Genomic DNA, 23769 nt, shown 5'->3' with positions numbered 1-23769 from the left:
TGACTGTGTAAGAAAATGTATTAATGAAATAATTTGGGATTTATTTTAATTCTTTAAACAATTCTTCTGTGTAAATATGGATCATTTATTGTGATTTCAAGCTTCTAAACCTAGGCTCCTATAGTACAAAATTTATGATTTAAAGATTATTTTTAGATGTTGCCATAAATGTTGGTAAGAAATATGCATATTTTAATATATTGGCAAAACCTCAACATACTGGATTTGGAGTCTGAAATAAAAGTGTACATAAATATATTTTAAGACTATTGGTAGCAATAAGTATAGGTAAGAACTATCAAGTGGAAGGTAGACCAAGAATGGTGATTGTAAGTGCGTGCCTGCTTTCAGGAACTAGCTGCCTTTGATGTTAGAACCTGGTATACCTCTAGCTGGAGGAAATAGCAAGTTCAAGAAAACTTATTTTAGGGAAGGTTTAAATGTTGTTGCATAAAGAACACTACTTGGGTACATAAATAAGTACCCATTATATCTGGCTTCTATTACATAGTGTCTGTGAGATTTATTCACTTATTGTTTGCAGTTTTAAAATTTTGCTGTATTATGTTTCATTGTATAAATATACTACATGTATGAATTTATGTATCTGTTCTCTGGGTAATGGACATTTAGGCTTATTATAGATTTTGGCTGCAATAATAAACTGTTATGACTATTCAAAAAAAAAAGAAATAGCAAGTTCAAGAAAACTTATTTTAGGGAAGGTTTAAATGTTGTTGGATAAAGAACACTCCTTGGGGCCTTCCCTGGTGGCTCAGTGTTGGAGAATCTGCCTGCCAGTGCGGAAGACATGGATTTGATCCCTGATACGGAAGGATCCCACATGTCATGGAGCATTTAGACCTGTGTGCCACAACTGAGCCTGTGCGCTAGAGCTTGGGAGCTGCAACTGCTGAGCCCTCACGCTGCAACTTCTGCCCTCAAGCCCGCCTGCCCTTGAGCCCGTGCTTCGCAGTGAGACACCACTGCAGTGAGAAGCCTGCGCACTACAGCTAGAGAGTGGCCCCCACTCTCTGAAACTAGAGGGGGCCTACACAGCACTGAAGACCCAGCACAGCCAGAAGTTAAATAGATATATAAATTAACACTTTTTAAAAGAACACTGCTTAGAGAAGAGAAAAATGAGGGTTGCTTAGAGAGGGAAAATAATAGATGTATCAAAGTACTGAAGAATATTAGAAAGGATATGGCCCAGGCAGATAATTGTTACTGAACTAGTACAAAAATTATCAATGTGAACCTTGATATTATATTCATTCTTTCTAGTTATAAGTTGTGTGAAGTTGGGCAAGTTACTTAACTTTACCAGGCCTCACAGTCTTTACCTATAAATGAAGATAATACTGTCTTCCCAGTTGTTATGAGGAATTAATATGATAACGGTTGCTGAACATTTTGTATGGTACCTGGTGTATAGTGGGTGCTAAAAAATTGTTGTTCCCTTACCCCCATCTCAGCATGAAAGCAGCGTCTCATGTTAATGAACATGAACACATGCATGTCTCCAGTATACATTTTTTAAACTACTAATTATTAATTTTCTGTTCTAAAATTGCTTAAGTGCTATTATACAGTGGAGGCAACATGGTGTAGGGTTAAGTATGTATTCTTCCTGACTTTGAGTACTGACTCATGCTCACCATGTGACATGGACAAGTTGTTTAAACTCTCTGTTCCCCAGTTTCTTTTTATTTATTTGTTTATTTATTTTTTAAATTTTATTTTATTTTTAAACTTTACATAATTGTATTAGTTTTGCCAAATATCAAAATGAATCTGCCACAGGTATACATGTGTTCCCCATCCTGAACCCTCCTCCCTCCTCCCTCCCCATACCATCCCTCTGGGTCGTCCCAGTGCACTAGCCCCAAGCATCCAGTATCGTGCATCGAACCTGGACTGGCAGCTCGTTTCTTACATGATATTTTACATGTTTCAATGTCATTCTCCCAAATCCTCCCACCCTCTCCCTCTCCAACAGAGTCCATAAGACTGTTCTGTACATCAGTGTCTCTTTTGCTGTCTCGTACACCGGGTTATTGTTACCATCTTTCTAAATTCCATATATATGCATTAGTATACTGTATTGGTGTTTTTCCTTCTGGCTTACTTCACTCTGTATAATAGGCTCCAGTTTCATCCACCTCATTAGAACTGATTCAAATGTATTCTTTTTAATGGCTGAGTAATACTCCATTGTGTATATGTACCACAGCTTTCTTATCCATTCATCTGCTGATGGACATCTAAGTTGCTTCCATGTCCTGGCTATTATAAACAGTGCTGCGATGAACATTGGGGTACACGTGTCTCTTTCCCTTCTGGTTTCCTCAGTGTGTATGCCCAGCAGTGGGATTGCTGGATCATAAGGCAGTTCTATTTTCAGTTTTTTAAGGAATCTCCACACTGTTCTCCATAGTGGCTGTACTAGTTTGCATTCCCACCAACAGTGTAAGAGGGTTCCCTTTTCTCCACACCCTCTCCAGCATTTATTATTTGTAGACTTTTGGATCGCAGCCATTCTGACTGGTGTGAAATGGTACCTCATAGTGGTTTTGATTTGCATTTCTCTGATAATGAGTGATGTTGAGCATCTTTTCATGTGTTTGTTAGCCATCTGTATGTCTTCTTTGGAGAAATGTCTATTTAGTACTTTGGCCCATTTTTTGATTGGGTCATTTATTTTTCTGGAGTTGAGCTGTAGGAGTTGCTTGTATATTTTTGAGATTAGTTGTTTGTCAGTTGCTTCATTTGCTATTATTTTCTCCCATTCTGAAGGCTGTCTTTTCACCTTGCTAATAGTTTCCTTTGATGTGCAGAAGCTTTTAAGGTTAATTAGGTCCCATTTGTTTGTTTTTGCTTTTATTTCCAATATTCTGGGAGGTGGGTCATAGAGGATCCTGCTGTGATGTATGTCAGAGAATGTTTTGCCTATGTTCTCCTCTAAGAGTTTTATAGTTTCTGGTCTTATGTTTAGATCTTTAATCCATTTTGAGTTTATTTTTGTGTATGGTGTTAGAAAGTGTTCTAGTTTCATTCTTTTCCAAGTGGTTGACCAGATTTCCCAGCACCACTTGTTAAAGAGATTGTCTTTAATCCATTATATATTCTTGCCTCCTTTGTCAAAGATAAGGTGTCCATATGTGCGTGGATTTATCTCTGGGCTTTCTATTTTGTTCCATTGATCTATATTTCTGTCTTTGTGCCAGTACAATACTGTCTTGATAACTGTGGCTTTGTAGTAGAGCCTGAAGTCAGGTAGGTTGATTCCTCCAGTTCCATTCTTCTTCCTCAAGATCGCTTTGACTATTCGAGGTTTTTTGTGTTTCCATACAAATTGTGAAATTATTTGTTCTAGCTCTGTGAAGAATACTGTTGGTAGCTTGATAGGGATTGCATTGAATCTATAAATTGCTTTGGGTAGTATACTCATTTTCACTATATTGATTCTTCCAATCCATGAACATGGTATATTTCTCCATCTATTAGTGTCCTCTTTGATTTCTTTCACCAGTGTTTTATAGTTTTCTATATATAGGTCTTTAGTTTCTTTAGGTAGATATATTCCTAAGTATTTTATTCTTTCTGTTGCAATGGTGAATGGAATTGTTTCCTTAATTTCTCTTTCTGTTTTCTCATTATTATTGTATAGGAATGCAAGGGATTTCTGTGTGTTGATTTTATATCCTGCAACTTTACTATAGTCATTGATTAGTTCTAGTAATTTTCTGGTGGAGTCTTTAGGGTTTTCTATGTAGAGGATCATGTCATCTGCAAATAGTGAGAGTTTTACTTCTTCTTTTCCAATTTGGATTCCTTTTATTTCTTTTTCTGCTCTGATTGCTGTGGCCCAAAATCCCAAAACTATGTTGAATAGTAATGGTGAAAGTGGGCACCCTTGTCTTGTTCCCCCAGTTTCTTTACTTGTAAAGTGGGAATAGGATTACTCTTCTCAGAATTGTTTAGAGGACTAAATGAGTTAATTTGTAAAGCACTTACTTGTCTTTGTTTTCTATTTTACTAACTTTTCTTAGTTCAAATATTGGTCTTTATTTAGATTTATTGCATTAATTAATAATGAAATTTCATAAAAATGTAAATTTCAATTGAAAATACATTAGTTTATCTTAAAATTTCAAGGCTATTTACACATCCCTTACAGTTCCAATTGTTAAAACATGGTTTTGTTATAAATTAGTATACATATAAGGAGTAAGAAAAAATTTCTTTCTCTCTATCCACTCACTCTTCCTTCCTCCGTTCCATCTCTTGGAGTTTTCCACCCACTCATCCACCCACTAACAGACTGATAAGTGATATAAATGATATCATAGGCTGCATGCTTTTTAATGTCTTCATTTAAAAATTATTTTGAAACAGCCTCAGACTTATAGGATAGTTGCAGGTACACAACAGAGAATTATATTTTCTGAATGGTTTGCAAGCAAGTTGCTCACATGCTATTCCATTATTTGTTTCTGGTAATATTCTTCTAGAGAGTGATTGTGATATCTGGGTAATATATATCAGTTGGATGTTCCATCATCTGTTTAACCAATTTACAGTAGGATGTTTTCATCCTAGGCCAGGTATCAAGAATATCAGTTCAGCTTTGATTTGTAATCGATTCTTTGTCCCTTGAATCATCTAATACTGTGAGTTGTATCTTGATTCTTTCAGCCATGTGGGACACTGAAATGGCAGAATCTTGGGAAAGTCTACTTAGGACATGTGAAAATTCGGAAATGAAAGAGAATATTTCTTATAACTCTTTTTCTTTGTTCCCTCTTTATTTTTCTTTTTGAAGAACATGCTAAAAATTTAAATCATATTACTTGTCAGGTCTATGTATTGATGGCATCACTGTCACTTTTTTATTTACAGTATTGTGTTAGTTATGGCATCCAGTCCCATCACTTCATGGGAAATAGATGGGGAAACAGTGTCAGACTTTATTTTTTTGGGCTCCAAAATCATGGCAGATGGTGACTGCAGCCCTAAAATTAAAAGACACTTACTCCTTGGAAGGAAAGTTATGACCAACCTAGATAGCATATCGAAAAGCAGAGACATTACTTTGCCAACAAAGGTCTGTCTAGTCAAGGCTATGGTTTTTCCTGTGGTCATGTATAGATGTGAGAGTTGGACTGTGAAGAAGGCTGAGCGCCGAAGAATTGATGCTTTTGAAGTGTGGTGTTGGAGAAGACTCTTGAGAGTCCCTTGGACTGCAAGGAGATCCAACCAGTCCATCCTAAAGGAGATGAGTCCTGGGTGTTCATTAGAAGGACTGATGTTGAAAATGAAACTCCAATACTTTGGCCACCTCATGTGAAGAGTTGACTCATTGGAAAAGACCCTGATGCTGGGAGGGATTGGGGGCAGGAGGAGAAGGGGACGACAGAGGATGAGATGGCTGGATGGCATCACTGACTCAATGGACATGAGTTTGAGTAGACTCCGGGAGTTGGTGATGGACAGGGAAACATGGCATGCTGCAATTCATGGGGTCATGAAGGGTCGGACACAACTGAGTAACTGCACTGAACTGATTGTGTTAGTTTCTGGTACATAGCAAAGTGATTCATATATATATATATAGATACACACACACACATATATACTCTTTTTCATATTCTTTAGTGTTTATTATAGAATATTGAGTACAGTTCTCTGTGCTATGAAGTAGATCTTTGTTGTTTCTCTCTTTTATATATATAGTAGTTCATATCTGGGTTTCCCTGGTAGCTCAGTTGGTACAAAAAACCACCTGTAATGCTGAAGACCTGGGTTCGATCCCTGGATTGGGAAGATCCCCTGGAGAAGGGAACAGCTACCCACTCCAGTATTCTAGCCTGGAGAATCCATGGACAGATAGTCCATGGGGTTACAAAGAATGGGACATGACAGATGTCTGCTTATCCAAAACTCCTGGTTTATCCCTCCCCCTCCCCCTTTACTAACCATAAGTTTGTTTTCTATGTCAGTGAGTCTGTTTCTATTTTGCAAGTAATTTCATTTGTATCATATTTTAGATTCCACATATAAGCGATATCATATATTTGACTTTCTGACTTACTTAGTATGGCAGTCTCTAGCTCCATTCATGTTGTGGCAAATGGCATCATTTCATTCATTTTCACTTTTTTTCTTTTTAGCTCTAGGAAAGCTAGTACCTGTATGGCAATACCAAGTAGTAACTTCTAATATATTAAATAGTAGCTATTGCTTCTCCTGTTATCTTTGTTCAAAGCTTAAATATATCAGTTCAGTACTCTTTTAGAAAGTTAGGTGCTTATCTTTTTTAGAGTGAGTTCTGAATTAAACTATTAACTATTTATAGGAGAGAAAATTAAACATGTTGGATATATAATAGAATATTGATTAGGAACCTGAATTCTAAATTTGAATCTGGGTTCCACTGCTTACTACATGTGTGTCATTGGGAAAATCACTTCATCCTTTTTCATTCTCACTATCTGTATCTGTAAAATTTGGCCAAGGAAAGTTCCTAGCTCATAGTTACTCAGAGTAAATGCATCTTTCTAAGTCCCTTGTGTATGTCATTTTCCAATAAATGTCATTTTATCTCTTTTTTTGTATCCTGATGTCTCAATGGAACCTGTATATTACTGTATACCTTTTCTTGAAGCTGCAAGTTCAACAATGGTGACTTGAATTCACTACTCAGAAAGTAAAGTGGTTGCTAAAGGTAGTTGGCCCTGCTGCCTTCTTAAACTTTGACAATGTATTTATAGGCAGTGGGCAAAGACCCCAGTTTCCATGTTGTCTCTGTAAATACTGGACAGGTGGCAACCTTCTTGCCTTCATTAAAGTGTTTGCCCACTTGAGATAAATTGCCTCTTCCAGGTATCCAAATGGTGTGCCTGCAAGAGATCATTTACCTCAAACAGGGGAGAATGTTACTTCCACTGAAGGGCTAGGATATCAATCATGATAGGAATGGACTGAAGAACCCTATAGATAGCTCAACTTTTTTATGTAACTTGTTCAGACCGAATTTCTCAACATATAAACAAATGTGCTGATTTGCTCTGAAATATCTCTGAATAAATACAGGTGTAACTGATTATGAATAGAATGTTCATGCATTTTGTTATACACTTCAATTATAAGTGAATCTTAATTATCTAGAAGATAGGTGACTCAGATATACATGCCCCTGCTACCACTACTCACAACTTTCTTTTGTTGTATACTCTACGTTAACTTTGTAGAGGTCATAGCAGCTCTTCCACTCAAAACTCGGAAATCTAGGCTGTCTTTGGCACAACATTGAGGTTTCATATTAGGAAGTTCAAAATGGCAAGTAAAGATATTTGTATTAGCAAGTAGTTATTGGTTTATATTTTAAAACTTAAAGACTTTATTGAATCCTAACAAAGAGTACAAAGAGACATGTTGAAGGGTCAAAGAGCCACACTCGAAGTGTGGCTGTGGACCAGCAGCCTCAGCATTAACAGTGATATGCTAGAAGTACAATCTCATGCCAGAATGTGCGTTCTAAAAAGATGGTCTATATACACAGTAAAGTGTGAGAAGAAGTAATTTACAGAATTTTGTTAAACACCTAATGTCATTCATATCTCAAACAAGTACAGTCTGACCAGGGATCATTTTTAACTCTTGAGCTACTCGTGTCTCCTTTGAAGGAGGCTACATTTAACTTCCCGACGTGTATTTTGTGGCTTTAAAAATGATTATGTTTGCCTTTTCTTGTATTTTTCAAACATTTTGAAAATTTTCAAGCATATAGAAAATTTGAAAGGATTTTATGATGAACAGTTATTTTGTTTTTTTAAATTAAAATTTATTTGCCTGTTTTTAAGAACACTTTTTTTAAAATTTAAATTTATTTATTTTAATTGGAGGTTAATTACTTTACAATATTGTATTGGCTTTGCCATACATCAACATGAATCTGCCACGGGTGTACACGTGCTCCCCATCCTGAACCCCCCTCCCACCTCCCTCCCCGTACCATCCCTCTGGGTCATCCCAGTGCATGAGCCCCAAGCATAAGAACACTTTGGAATGAATAATTTATCTTTGGAAGTGTTCGTGACCATGTCAAATTCCAGGGTCACACTTCCATAGAGTATATTTATTAGTTAAAATAATTTACAAGGTCAAAATTATTTTAAGAAACATATATGAAGCTTTAACATATTTTTGCAACTTACAGATAGTTTGTGGAAACTTTTAGGAGCCATAGAAAATTTGATTGAATATCCAGATACTATCTAACAAAGCAGCACAATTGTTCTTTTAATATTTTTTTGCAAAAGAACAAAAGAAAAAATTTCTTCTCAGATCTATTCTAAAATAATACATGTGTATTAAAAATATTTTTAACCCCCACCTTGTTCCAGAAAAAAGTTATGGCAGCATACAGGTATTTATAAAATATCACTTTAAGTGAAGATAGCTTCTTGTAATCCCTCTCTGAGAGTATGGTTAATATTTGTGTGTACTTCTTTCAAATTCTGTGTATATTTCAATATGACCAGATCGTCCTATGCACCATTTTTGTTGTTCTTTTTTCATGACTTATTTTCAATGACTAATAATTGTGTAATCTCATTGGCTGTTGTAAGGGTTTAAATGAGTTATTGCGTGCTGGCGGTGCTTGGTTTGGCACATGTCTTTGTATCAACAGCAGTATTAGTCTTCATTTCTTACTTTAGGAATCAGCTCTTTAGCTTGGTATACAAAACCCTTCTCGCTCTGATTCTCATTTTTTTTGTATGGTTTCACCTCTCTGCACTCTCATTAATAAACCTACAGTTGAGCTAAACTGAGCTGCTTGCTGTTCCCCAGATATAGGACGCTCTGTTATGTCTCCAAACATGCAGAGCAAACTATTTTTTTTTGCTACTAGACCCTAAGAGGAATTTATTACATGGATTATCATATTGGAAGTATTGAATAACATCACAGTTTATATCTTTAAAAGCTGCTTCATGAAGATACAGAAGTTTTTTTCTTGCTAGTGTTACTTATCTTCAGTGAAAACTGAGAGCATATTATAATAGTTTTTAGAGTGAAGTAGTCCAGGGATGTAGCTTCCTTACTATTTAAGCTGATGGAAAGGTAGAGGCTCAAGGATGAAGATTTATGATTGAGTAGTATATTTATTAGATAAGGTGTGTCAGTCGCTCCGTCGTGTCTTACTCTTTGTGACCCCAGGGACTGTAGGCCACCATCCTCCTCTGTCCACAGAATTCCAGAATACTGCAGTGGGTAGCCACTCCAGTCGGGGGGTCTTCCTGACACAGGGACTGCGCCCAAGTCTCCTGAATTGCACGCATATTCTTTAATCTGGGGTTCACAGAACCTTTCTCAAAGTGTTCCATGGATAGAATTCAGAGGGGGAGTGTTGATGGACGTGAATAAAAAATAATTACATCTTGGTTTACTAACCATTAATGGACTTCAACATTTCCTTCAGTTATGCATGGTGATGACGGACCATGATAATATTAACAGCATGGTGACTTAGTTGCTAATTAAAATCACAGCTACTTTAAAATTATAATATAGTTGTTACAACTATCTCTAGATATTGTTTACGCTCATCCTTTGGTGCTCAGTAATAGACTTTCACACACATGGTTTGTTATCAGTCTCCGTGTATAGCTGGATACTGATGCCGTGCAGCTGACCACATACCAGGACGGCACCAAGCCTAGTGGTTGTTCCTCCATCCAGTGGAGCTTCTGTGTTCTTCATTCTGTGTTGCTTTCCAGGATTCCCTAAGTAAAAAATTCTGTTACTTCTTTGAAAGAGCAACCTGTAAGCACCTGGAAACATTTCAGAACTCTTTCAAAAGTGTTAAGTTCCTTCTGTCTTCATAGCATCTAACGCGAATCATAGATTCACAATCTTTTTAACTTTGTGATTAAATTTATTGAATAGATTGACCTAGCCGAAGATGAACTCACTAATTTTGAACAAAAACTTTCCACAATAGATTCTTAAAAATTTCCATTGAAGTATAGTTGATTTACAGTGTTATATTAGTTTCAGATTTATAGCAAATAGATTCAGTTATACATATATATATTAATCAGGTTTTTTTCCTTATAGATTATTACAAAATACTGAGTATAGTTCCTTGTGTTATACAGTTAGTCACTGTTGGTTATCTATTTTATATATATGTTAAGAATTTGAAAGCCTTGGTGTATTCTAATATTTTTTGAAAAATGCCTACCTCTGCCTTGTAAAGTGAACTATAGGAACTTTAATTATATATGTAGCAGTATATTCTGTGGGTTAGGATTTTCATCACTTCTAAATATTAAAAACTGATGCGAGCCTGACATGTTTAATGCCTTCATAAAGATCAGCTCATAGGTCAAGGTTCTTAGGATGGCTAAGCAACAACTTTCACATGCTATTTAAAAATATTAATTTTAATTAGTCTGTTTTTTAAATATATTATCTTATATATAATACATTCAGTTCAGTTCAGTCACTCAGTTGTGTCTGACTCTCTGCGACCCCATGTACTGCAGCACGCCAGGCTTCCCTGTCGATCACTAACTCCCGGAGTTTACTCAAACTCAAGTCCATCACATCAGTGATGCCATCCAGCCACCTCATCCTCTGTTGTCCCCTTCTCCTCCCACCTTCAGTCATTCCCAGCATCCGGGTCTTTTCCAGTGAGTCAGTTCTTTGCATAAGGTGGCCAAAATATCGGAGTTTCAGCTTCAGCATCAGTCCTTCCAATGAATATTCGGGACTGATTTCCTGAAGAATTGACAGGTTGGATCTCATGAACCTTAAAATCATTTGATAACTGCATTTTAATAAAATTTGCTTTCATTGTAATTCTATATACTTTGACTTCACATGTTTAAAAGTAATATTATAAGAAGGGGATCCATAGGTTTTATCAGGCTACCAAAGGGGTATATGGGACCTAAATGACCAATAACCCCCTGCTTTTGATAATCATTCCCCACAATAGCATTTGTCTAAGTCAAGGTATGTTTTTGAGTACTCCTGTTATTGGTCATTTATATCTATAGTATTATTTATAAATAGTACTGATAGAAACAAAAGCTACTGATTTTTAATCGGTGTTATAGATCCCATCTCCACATTGCTTAGCACAGTATCCTCATACATATGAGTTGGTCTATCACTAACTGTTTAATGAATGAATGAGGAAGGCAGTTATACAGTGCTTTTTTTTTTTTAAGCTTTATTTATTTTGGTTGCACCCTGTGGCATATAGGCTCTTAGTTCTTCATCCAGGGACCATGCCTGTACCCCATGCAGTGGAAGTGTGGAGTCGTAACCACCGGGCCACGGGGAAGTCCCAGTGTGCAGTGCTTCTCAAAATATTTGTGTTATTTCTGGAAAAGTGTTTGTGCCTGATAGAAAAACTTGACACAGTATAGAAACTTGCACAGAAGAAATAAAAATCACCCAAAAGGCTATTCCTATCATTCTTAACACTTGAATGATTTCTACAAATCTTCCAGACGTGTGTAAACATATATACATACCAACACCTGCAGCTGTATATGAGGAAATCATATAATCATGTCTCATTATAATTTTTTTTCCACTCAGTGGATAATAAATTTCTTTCTATGTCAGTAAGATAAGTGTACTTCATTAATTATATCTGATCACATACTACTCCATTATTCTTGCCTGGAGAATTCCATGAACAGAGGAGTCTGGTGGGCTACAGTCCATGGGGGTCACAAAGAGTTGAACATGACTCAGCAACTAACACTTTTACTTTTCACTTATTCTATTGTTTATATGTATATAATTTACTCTGAGAATTCCCTATTGATGGAGATTGACATTTTTTCATATTTTTTTACTATTTTAAGTAATATTGTAATAAACTGTGCTGTGATTAGCATATTTGTACATAAAAGCATTTTATACTTGTGCAATTATTTCCTTGGCTAAGTCCTAAGAAATGAGCTTGCATGTTTTACATTTGGAAATTATAGTCTGTCTTCCTTTCATAAAAGTTTCTTTGCATTACACTTCCATGAACAGCACTTAGAATTCTGATTTTCACATTATATCTTTGGCACACAAAGTTTTGACAGTCTTTTTCATCTTTATCAATTTGAAAGAGGTAAGAAAGCTCTATGTTATTCCTTATTTATAATTTGATTGTTAGGTTGCATATCTTTTCATTTGTTCTATAGCCATTCATATTCTTTTACAAATTAACTCATTATGTTCATATATGGGAGTGTGTGTTTGTTTCAAATATAAGAACTTGTATATCACGCATATTAGCATTAAGACTAGTGGTCGAAACAATTCTCTATGGATTTTTGAGGATATTGACCTTAGTCGTACAATATTGCCCCTTCTGTTGGAAAAGGTAATTGCAGAACACAGAGTCCTCTTCTTTCTTGAAAGACTTATGCTGTTAGGGGAAAGTGATGAACAAATGTATTTAGCATAAACAAGAATTTGTTAAATGTAACAAGTCAAACATTTTAAACAGTCCAGACAGGTTTAGACCTGAGGAATTTCAGTGACTTTATTTTCCCTCTTATTTCTGTATCATTACACAAATAATTCTACTACTATGTCACTGGAGGATTTTTTTGTTTCTTCATTTGTTTAATATTGAATTAATTGTATTCTATACTGTATGATGTGAAGTAAATTGTAAAAACACTTCTTATTCATCAAAGCATAAATCATTTATAAAATAATATGCTTTCTGTAATTCATCGAAAGTAGCAGTCAGAAACTTGGAGTGTATGCCTCTTTCCCACTTCTTAAAAATTCAAAAGAATGCCTTGTGAAATTATTTTGCCACTTCATTTCACCTTTCAGAGTGGTTAGTGTCTACACAACACATTGCTGTGATACAGGAAAAAAACCCCTACCATTCATTAAAATTTAATTATAGTTGTTTTTTCTTCTAAAGGGTAAAAGGTTTATTACCTTTGTATTCCTAAAAATTTCTTATAACAATGAGCCTTTATCTCCTTTATTTAGAATAACTTTTGACATACTATAAAAGCTAATGTTAATCAACTTCTCTTGGGATCATTGAATGCATTCTCGTATTCAGCATTGTTGCAGCTACTATAGAAGCAAAAAGAAATATAACTTAATCCAACAAACCTGTTAAAAATACCTAAATATGCTAGACTGGCACTGTGAAGACAAAAAAAGTCTACTAGATGAAAATAATGAAGGAGTTGCAAGCTTGCTGGAGAAACCGGGAGTACATATATAGACATCGGAATTGATGTGTTATATTGAATGTTATAATAAATAAATTTTACTGTTTATTCAATTATTTAACCTGGTAAATACATCCTGTAGTTTTGTAACTCTTTACAGTGTTCTGCATTATGTGTTTATTCTACATAAACCTACTAAGTTTTTTTATTCATGATTTATTTAAGGAATCTGTTTTGAAAAGAACTGAGTATTGTAATTATACTTTGTGTGCCTTCTGTCCATGGGCTTCTCAGAGAACATACTTACGACAGAGGACATATTTTAAACTTACTCTTCCTTATGTTCTTAGAAGCCGAAGCATCAACAGCTGAAAGAAATCAGTTCTACATGGAGGATGTTTTATCCATGTAGATGTTTTATAAGACTTGTATACTTTTATCCAGTTAACAATTTCTAGTTTACATGTAACTTCTAAGCAGTGTGGTTCTCTGATTCTAACTGAGGCATAAATTTAAAAATTAATCTTTCTTTTCATAAACTGAGGAATAAAGAAAGAAAACAGGCTCAAATTTTTGAACATAGGGCTTCTGTGAGATGACAGTTTCTGACATAGAAAACCACTGATGGGCCAGCTTCTCAGTCAGCGTTACTCTCCAGTGCCCAGCCATGTGTGTTCTTAGAATTAGGAAACACTTTTCTCTTGGAGAAAACTAGCCAAATGCTCTTTTTGCTCTTCTGATGTGTAGACAAGATTTAAATGAACTCCCAACAGCAGAGGAGCTTGAAATGTAGAGTGGTATACTGCTTCATTTAAACAGTCTCTTCATGTTTGCCATTTCACATGGATAGTATCGTAAGACAAGTAATGACAGATGAAGACCTGCGTAGCAGAGGGAAAACTAAATTACACGACTTTTATTAAGGCATAAGTAAACCTATTAACCATTATCTGGAATACCAATTAGTAGAAAGAACACTGACAATTTTATTTATCAGCGTTAAACACAATTATTAATTACAGACCTGATGAATCTAGCAGCTAGCAGGTCATGTTGGATATGCTGGGACCTTAAGTCCATTATATGAGAGGAATGATTGCCAAAATCCTCTGGGAAAATGAGTAATTGTAGTTGTAAAATTTTAATTGCCTTGGAATAAGGCAAATTATATTTTCTTTTCTGATAATACAAATAGTGTGACATTAAGGTAATAAGCTTCAGCAGCTATAAATAGAAAATGAATTTGTTAGGTTTTAGAACAAAAGATTGATGATGACTTTTTAGTGTCATAGTGCTTAGTATGAAGGAATACTGTAAATACATGCAGATTTTCTTTAGATACATTATTTAGTAGGTGAGCTGTTTCCTACTCAGTGAAAATTAGTATCAGAGCTTCTTGAATGGATTGCTATTGGTTAATAGGAATTATATAATTGAGAAAACATTTTCATTATGTTGTGGTTGGCAGTATTGTGAAATGAACATGCGACAAGTCCCGTTTTTCTGTGCCTTTTTTCTTTTTCTTTTGAAGATCCAAATTCCAGAATTTGTGGGCATTTACTTATAGGGGCAGCCAAGAATTCTTTCGCAAAACTCATGGATAAAATTAGTCTGGCAATGGACAGTATGCCTTTGCATAACAACAGGAGCATTACATATGTAGAAAAAGACTCCCTGGTTCAGAGGCTGGCCCGTGGACTTCATAAAGTAAACACATCGGCCCTGAAATATGGCCTGCAAGGCCATGTGCCCATTTTGGTATGTATGCAATTTCATTAAATAGGGATTTTAGAACTTGTAAATTTAATTCAAAATCAAGTTTATTTGTAGCCTAAATTAGTTGCACACAAGTATATGCAAATTCTTTTAGATTTCATGTAATCATTTAATATGATAAATGAAAGCACCTCCAAATAAGTGTCAGTAATATCAAACTACAAAAGTTCTGGCATGAGTTCTGAATATACTGTTCTCTCTAAGTATGCTACAACAGAATTGTGTAGGAATTAATTGATTATTACATTTTCTAGCCATCTAGATTATTTCTTTCCTTCAGTTGTTCATTTTATGTAAGGCACATTATTGGTCACATAAAAAATAAAGCTTTCACTTAAACAAGTTTTAGTAAGAGCTGATATTGTTATCTGTGTATTCCAGGTTACATTTAACTTGGTAAAATGGTCATTGCTGTGGACCTCTTAGAAAATCTGTAGTGCCTTCTTGTAAAATTGTTCTTGTTTGACAACAGAAAAGCACAGCATCATTACAGAAGCAAATATTTGGATTCACACAAAGGCTGCATGCAGCAGAAGTGGAGCGTCGCTCACTGCGCTTAGAGGTCACAGAACTGAAACGGAATCTGAATGAAATGAAGAAGGAGCTTGACAAAACCCAGGGTCTCCAAATGCAATTAAATGAATTTAAGCAGTCTGTAAGTATATCTGATTTTAAAACCGTTGCTTCGGTAAGTGCTTCTCTGACATTAAATATGTTTTGTGTACATATAATATGTATATAAAATGTCAGAGAGCAAATGCATGTTTGTTTTTATTAATTTTTTATATTTTTCAGATAAATTAGTCCCCTCAATAGAATTTCTTTAGAAAACTTCCCTTCTAAAATGCCCTAACATATATATGGAATTTAGAAAGATGGTAACAATAACCCTGTATACGAGACAGCAAAAGAGACACTGATGTATAGAACAGTCTTTTGAACTCTGTGGGAGAGGGAGAGGGTGGGATGATTTGGGAGAATGGCATTGAAATATGTATAATATCATATATGAAACAAGTCGCCAGTCCAGGTTCAATGCACGATACTGGATGCTTGGGGCTGGTGCACTGGGACGACCCAGAGGGACGGTATGGGGAGGGAGGAGGGAGGAGGGTTCAGGATGGGGAACACATGTATGCCTGTGGCGGATTCATTTTGATATATGGCAGAACCAATACAATATTGTAAGGTTTAAAAATAAAATTTAAAAAAAAATGCCCTAACAATACACTTCCGGAGAAGGCAATGGCACCTGACTCCAGTACTCTTGCCTGGAAAATCCCATGAACAGAGGAGCCTGGCGGGCTGCAGTCCATAGGGTCCCTAAGAGTCGGACACGACTAAGCGACTTCACTTTCACTTTTCACTTTCCTGCATTGGAGAAGGAAATGGCAACCCACTCCAGTGTTCTTGCCTGGAGAATCCCAGGGACGGGGGAGCCTGGTGGGCTGCCGTCTATGGGGTCGCACAGAGTCGGACACGACTCAAGTGACTTAGCAGTAGCAGCAGCAACAATACACTTCAAGCTTGCTAAGAGATTAGAACTTAAATGTTCTCATCACAAAATGAAATAATAATTATGTGACTTGATAGAGTAGCTAATGCTGCAGTGGTAATTGTTTTGCAGTTTAGATGTGTTTAAAATCAATATGTCATACATCCTAAACTTAAGCAATGTTATATGTTAATTAAATAAAAAGCACAGAATCATTAAAATCATCTCAGTAAAGAAAACTGAGAAAAAAAAAGTTACATCAGATGCTTAAAGGAGTACTGATTGTCTGTCAGCAGAGCTCATAGCCCTGTTAAAACATGACTGTGACTGAAACATAGGAAATGATATGGCTAACTGCTAGAGCAAATAAACTTTAGTTGAGTAACTTGTTTGCAGAAAATGCAAAGCATGTGCACCAAGAAATGTTTAGTGTGAATTACTTTCACTGAAGTGTAGAAATAAAAATAGGATTAATTGAAGTAATAATTGAAGGAATGAGATATGAAATTTTTTATATTTGGCATACAATTATGTAGTTTAACATTGTGATGATTTCTAACATTTTATGATCATATTGACTATCATGCATCAGGTACTGACCCTAACTGATTCATTTAGTCCTCTCATGTCAATAATAGTTCAATAGTACTTTTATCCTTTTTTTTTTTTTTTTAAACAGGTAAAGGATGTAGGATACAGAACAGCTAAGTAACTTGCTCTAAGTCACACAGTATGTGGAAATTATGGGATTTGAAGCTCATAATTCTGACTCTAAAACTCAAACTTTTAACCACTTCACTATAGTGGTTAATGTTCATATCTAGCTATATTAATAAAGGATTATTATACTAAACTGTATAAATGGCAAAATGTTATTTTCCTCTTAAAAAATTGGGGAGTGTGCCTCAAACCATCATCTTTCATTTAATTTAGTCAAAGTGTGTAGGAGGCAAACAGAGTAGTTTCTTCAACTTAGTCTAAAGTTGAAACATAGAGGGATACATCATACCTGCTGAAAGTGTTTCAGTACTTGTATTGTTTTGGAATACCATGTTCATCTACTGACACTTGTTCTTTGAAAGCTAACTCCCATTATCTTTTTCTTTTTTAGATATTCTTAGCTCCACACGCGGAGAAGGCGATGGCACCCCACTCTAGTACTCCTGCCTGGAAAATCCCATGGACAGAGGAGCCTGGTGGGCTGCAGTCCATGGGGTCATTAAGAGTCGGACATGACTGGGCGACTTCATTTTCACTTCTCACTTTCATGCATTGGAGAAGGAAATGGCGGCCCACTCCAGTGTTCTTGCCTGGAGAATCCCAGGGACGGGGGAGCCTGGTGGGCTGCCGTCTGTGGGGTCGCACAGAGTCAGACACGACTGAAGTGACTTAGCAGCAGCAGCAGCTCCATACAACTGCTTTCACACAGTATCTCTTTCTTATTCTGCATTGCTATACTTGTTTGACCCTATTTGTTCACAGAAGAGTGAACCGAATTGAGCCAATCTCTGGGAGGGATACGTGGACAAGAGAGGGGCTAAAGTTAGCTAAGTTTTTAGGTAAAGGAGGCATTTTGGAGAAGTGGGAAGAAGTCTTGCAAAATGATGAAGACTGTCATTTATAGAGGCCAAGTGGATTGTAAAGAGCAGAATGTTCTGATGGCAAGGAGCAATAATTTAAAGCAGTGTGACAAGTAAAGGTAGAAGTAGAAAACTATTTTTTCACAAGACCCGGAGAAGTGCTGTGGCCTTAGGGAATAGAGGGATGTTAAAAAGTTGACACTTCAAATTCTTTTCAACTGAACAATGGAAGTTGTCAGTCTTAAATAGACGTATATACACTTAGTGTGGTTAAGAGACCTGCATGGGTTTCTTTCAGTTTTCTACATATTTCTCAGGTTACCCATCATTTGTGAAACATTTCTGTTCTTTGTACTTCAGGATCAAGATGTCTCTTGGCATTTGTTGTAACTAGTTTTCATTTTTTTATATGTTGTTCACAGGAGATAATACAAGTATGTCCTGCCCTCGATTCCATACCCCTTAAGGAATGACCTCTGTCTAGACCTGTCAGTGATTCCAGAGCAGTCATAATATTGTAAATGCTGTATTGTATATTACAGTGCAGATTTTTATTGGCTGGTGTTTATAATGAATTCATATTCTTTTATTCAACAGATACCTACTGAATCCCAGACTCTCCTTTGTGTGGTGGGTGGGCAAGCTGAAGGAGGTCTATGCCCCTTGGAGCTCAGGTCCTTAAATGTGTGGTTGGTGAAAGGGTGTGGACAGGCAATAAAAAAGTGAATAACTATATGAGATGAATTTAGATAATGATAACGGTGTTGAAGAAAATACAAGAAGATGGTGTGATAGTGTGAGTAGTGGTGGGAGTCAGAGAGGTATGGTGTGGTAAAGGCTCTTCCCAAGAGAGGGTAGTTTAACCAGGGAAACCTGAATGGTAGCATAAACTGAACACAGACTTTTAGGTAATCTTTTAAAAGCACAGGAACTTGTTAAAAGCTTTAATTTTCACAATCAGTATATTTATAAAAAGTGCTCTTGTATCCAGATTTAAACCGAGCGTTATGGATTTACTTAGAACTTGAAACGCTTGTTGTCGTTCAGTTGCTAAGTCATATCTGACTCTCTGTGACCCCATAGACTGCAGCACCCCAGGCTTCCCTGTCCTTCACTATCTCCCAGAGTTTGGTGATGCCATCCAACCATCTCATCCTCTGTTGCCCGCTTCTCCTCCTGCCCTCAGTCTTTCCCAGCATCAGGGTCTTTTCCAGTGAGCTGGCTGTTCGCATTAGGTGGCCAAAGTATTGGGGCTTCAGCTTCAGCATCAGTCCTTATTGAGATTTTGTTGGACTAAAAATGATAACTTTGGCAGTATAGCTGTTGTACTTTCAAAACCTGAGTGATGGTTTTTATCTTGGTTTAGGAAATTAAGAAAAATGAATTATACTTTTGTCATGTGTCAGACATTTATAGATGTTTGTATTCTTCTTATGTTAGGAAACAGAGTACTGAATATTAAATAAACAATACTGCAGTTAGCTTATGATTAAGTGTTTTTTCTTTTTTTCAGAAATTGATCACCCATGAGAAGTTTGAAAGTGCATGTGAAGAACTGAATAATGCGTTACTTCGGGAACAGCAGGCTCAAATGCTACTGAATGAGCAGGCACAGCAACTACAGGAGTTGAATTATAGACTTGAATTACATTCCAGTGAGGAAGCTGACAAAAACCAAACTCTTGGAGAAGCTGTGAAGGTAGGAAAACACCCCTTGCAGAAGTCCCTTCCTTCTTGCACGTGTGAGTCTCTCAGGGAATCATGTATATTTCTTGAATAGGGAAGTGATCCCAAGATACAAAATTTTATTCTATGTGAGTTTACAAGGATGAAACAAGTCGTGGCTCCGGGACTTTAATTCCAAACTTGTATACACATGTATTGAAAATGTAGAAGTAGACTTTGTTCGTTGGGAACCAAGTAGAGATTTTTCCAGTAACAATTTTATTCTTTAATTTATCGTCCTTATTTCCTCCTTTCTTTAGTTCTTTTTCTTGTTTTATGCCCTCCAAACATTGAAAATCAATGTGTCTTTTGGATTTGAAAGGTTTTGAGTCTCTCTGAATCTTATATTAAGGGTGTGTTGGAGGAGATATAGAAAGAATTGTTCTCCTTGTCATTTGTTGGTGGGAAAGGTGTTTAGAAGGGAAAAAAGAAGTTATAATAAAATAATTGTCACTTGGAAGGCTTCATTAATGGATTTAGAGCTGTTATATCTCTTGGAAATGTTACCTGTAAATTGTAATAGAATTATAGTTTATGATTATATTATTTGTGAAATTTTCACTAGTGAGATTATACACACTGGAATAGAACAACTAACTCCAGGAAAACCAACATAATGTAACACAGCCTACACAGTAGGTATTATGTATCATCCCTAAAAACAGTAAGCAATGCAGAGTGGGTGTATAATTAATTATAAAAATAATATATTTTTATTCTAGTAGTTAACTACTAATATGAATGCTAATAATAAAATGGGCAAAATTTGTTGAGAACTCACAGTCCTTGATGGGATTGTTCTCATTTTGTAGCTATGAAAACTCAGATACAAGGAGACACATAATTTGCACACAATCATTAGTAAGTTATAGACCTAGGGATTCAGATTTTACATCCATCTTCCTTACATTGAGTGTATTACCGATAGGCAGCATACTTACACGAGGCTCTGTACTGTGGTCTCTATATTGTGGTCTCAAGACTGTTTTGTTTCATTCTTAAACTACCTCCTGTGAAACTGGTACTCTTATTGTTACCATCTTTTTGAAGAAATTGAAAGAGTTCAATGGACTTGCTCAGGGTCTCCTGGCCTATAAATATTGAAACTGGTAGTTTAAAAAAAAAAAATTATTAAAAATCATTAACCTAATTTCTTAAGATCTAGGTTTATTTCAGCTCCCTTTTCTTTATTAATTTTTTCTTTTTTTGCCATTATAAGTAATTCTAAGATAAGCAACCCTGCAGCTAAATCTTCTTACACATATTGTGATTATTTCCTTAGCATTCATTCCTAGGTAAAGAATTACTGGGTCTACAATGACATATTGGAGAAGGAAATGGCAACCCACTCCAGGATTCTTGCTTGAAGAATTCCATGGACATAGGAGCCTGGTGGGCTACAGTCCATGGGATCACAAAGAATTGGACATGACTGAGTGACTAACACACACACACACACACACACATGCACACAAAATGACATATATTTTAAATTATAAATATTATCAACTGGCCTACAGAAAATTTTAACATTCTCTCCTAAAATGCATGAAAATTTCACTTTTTACTCAAGCTGGCTGTTACTGATACTGTTGAAGCATTTTTTTTGGTCAATTTTATCAGTGTATCATTGTTACTAGAATTATATTTCTTTGATTACTTGTCAAGTTGAATGTTTTTATAAGTATATTGGCCACTGAACAACATTTTTATGCTCCATATCCCATTAATAGATAAAGTAATTAGCCATGCTTTGAAAAACCATTTAACTCATATTGGAATCTTTTCTTTTTGAAATAGCTTATAATTGTATAATTATAAGCTATAATTATAATTTATATTTTTATATATTATAAATTATATCAGGTATAAATATATATAAATTATATAAGGTATAGTATCTTCCAGCAGATAAAAAGCTGTTGATATTAATTTCTTTAAAATACCAGTAGCTTAAATATTATTGTCAGGAGTGGAGAATTGTTTAATTACCATCTCTTAATTAGAACTAGCAGGTGGTATGTGAAAATGTTCTCTTGTGGGCCGCAGCATGGTTCATTGGAAAAAGCACTGGCCTTAGAACAAGTATTTTCAATTTTAAATCCCAGTACTGTCACTTTGGCAAATAATTTAGGCTTTCTGAGCCTTAGTTTCCTCTTCTGCAAAATTATGGATAATGATACTAAAGTTACGGGATTTTTATGAGAATTAAGATACTGTTTAAAAAGTAAGTTTATGCTTGATAAATATTCATTTGTGTTTTCCAATAACACTTAAATAGGTTTTTTTGTGTTTCCTGTATATAAAAGTTCTTTAAAAAAATAAAGGAAACTATAAGCGAGGTGAAAAGACAGCCTTCAGAATGGGAGAAAATAATAGCAAACGAAGCAACTGACAAAGAATTAATCTCAAAAATATACAAGCAACTCCTGCAGCTCAATTCCAGAAAAATAAATGACCCAATCAATAAATGGGCCAAAGAACTAAACAGACATTTCTCCAAAGAAGACATATAGATTGCTGACAAACACATGAAAAGATGCTCAACATCACTCATTATCAGAGAAATGCAAATCAGAACCACAATGAGGTACCATTTCATGCCAGTCAGAATGGCTGCTATCCAAAAGTCTATAAGCAATAAATGCTGGAAAGGGTGTGGAGAAAAGGGAACCCTCTTACACTGTTGGTGAGAATGCAAATTAGTACAGCCACTATGGAGAATAGTGTGGAGATTCCTTAAAAAACTTGAAATAGAACTGCCATATGACCCAGCAATCCCATTGCTGGGCATATACACCGAGGAAACCAGAATTGAAAGAGACACGTGTACCCCAATGTTCATCGTAGCACTGTTTATAATAGCCAGGGCATGGAAGCAACCTAGATGTCCATCAGCAGATGAATGGATAAGAAAGCAGTGGTACATATACACAATGGAGTATTACTCAGCCATTAAAAAGAATACATTTGAATCAGTTCTAATGAGGTGGATGAAACTGGAGCCTATTATACAGAGTGAAGTAAGCCAGAAAGAAAAACACCAATACAGTATACTAACGCATATATATGGAATTTAGAAAGATAGTAATGATAATCCTGTATGCGAGACAGCAAAAGAAACACAGGTGCATAGAACAGTCTTTTGAACTCTGGGAGAGGGCGAGGGTGGGATGATTTGGGAGAATGGCATTGAAACATGTATATTATCATATGTGAAATGAATTGCCAGTCCAGGTTCGATGCATGATACAGGGTGCTCGGGGCTGGTGTGCTGGGATGACCCAGAGGGAGGGGATGAAGAGGAAGGTGGGAGGGGGGGTTCAGGATGGGGAACACATGTACACCCATGATGGATTCATGTTGATGTATGGCAAAACCAATACAATATTGTAAAGTGATTAGCTTCCAATTAAAATAAATAAATTTATATTAAAAAATAAAAGTAAAAAAAATAAACTATTGCTGCTGCTTCTTTATAAAAACAAAATAAGATCATGAATAGAAGATATGGAAAATACAGAAAACAAGTTACTCGTAACTTACCATCTAATAACACCACTGTTTACATTTTGCCATTTTATTTATTATAGAAAGAAAAATGATTAAAGTTTTTATAAATCATACTTTGGGCTTGGTGCTCAGAATGGCCTTCCTTCATGATACAGCTAGATTTTGGGTAAAACACTTTATTATAGTGGTGTACTAAAGAGTAATGAAAATCTCCAAGGACAAATATCAAAGTCCCACAAAACCCAGAGGGCAGAAGTCAGAGTTAGCATTGTGAGTGGTTGCTCGGCTTACCCTGCAGGTAAATACCAAAACTAGTGCTGAAAAGAAAGTAAAGAAAGTTAGCAAGTTCTGTCCGACTCTTGCGATCCCACGAACTGTAGCCTGCCAGGCTCCTCTGTCCATGGGAGTCTCCAGGCAAGAATAGTGGAGTGGGTTGCCATTTCCTTCTCCA

General features: G+C 35.9%; 1 protein-coding gene across 8 annotated transcripts in view; it reads left to right on the top strand.

The window, feature by feature from the left end:
• Positions 1-23769, top strand: part of CCDC171 (coiled-coil domain containing 171) — a 341259-nt gene that overhangs the window by 148803 nt on the left and 168687 nt on the right. For all 8 annotated transcript variants that reach the window (XR_009737984.1, XM_061425240.1, XM_061425244.1 and 5 more), the window contains 3 exons: positions 14761-14987; positions 15478-15660; positions 19594-19779. Coding sequence is in view for 7 of the 8 variants with exons in the window: in XM_061425240.1 (XP_061281224.1) it covers positions 14761-14987; positions 15478-15660; positions 19594-19779 (596 nt within the window). In the remaining variant the exon portion in view is untranslated. The remainder of the gene's footprint in view (positions 1-14760; positions 14988-15477; positions 15661-19593; positions 19780-23769) is intronic.

Source organism: Bos javanicus, chromosome 8 (genome assembly GCF_032452875.1).
Source record: "Bos javanicus breed banteng chromosome 8, ARS-OSU_banteng_1.0, whole genome shotgun sequence".
NCBI classification, from domain to species: Eukaryota; Metazoa; Chordata; class Mammalia; order Artiodactyla; family Bovidae; genus Bos; species Bos javanicus.
Note: the sequence above shows the minus strand (reverse complement) of the source record. Positions and strands in the feature narration are given on the sequence as shown.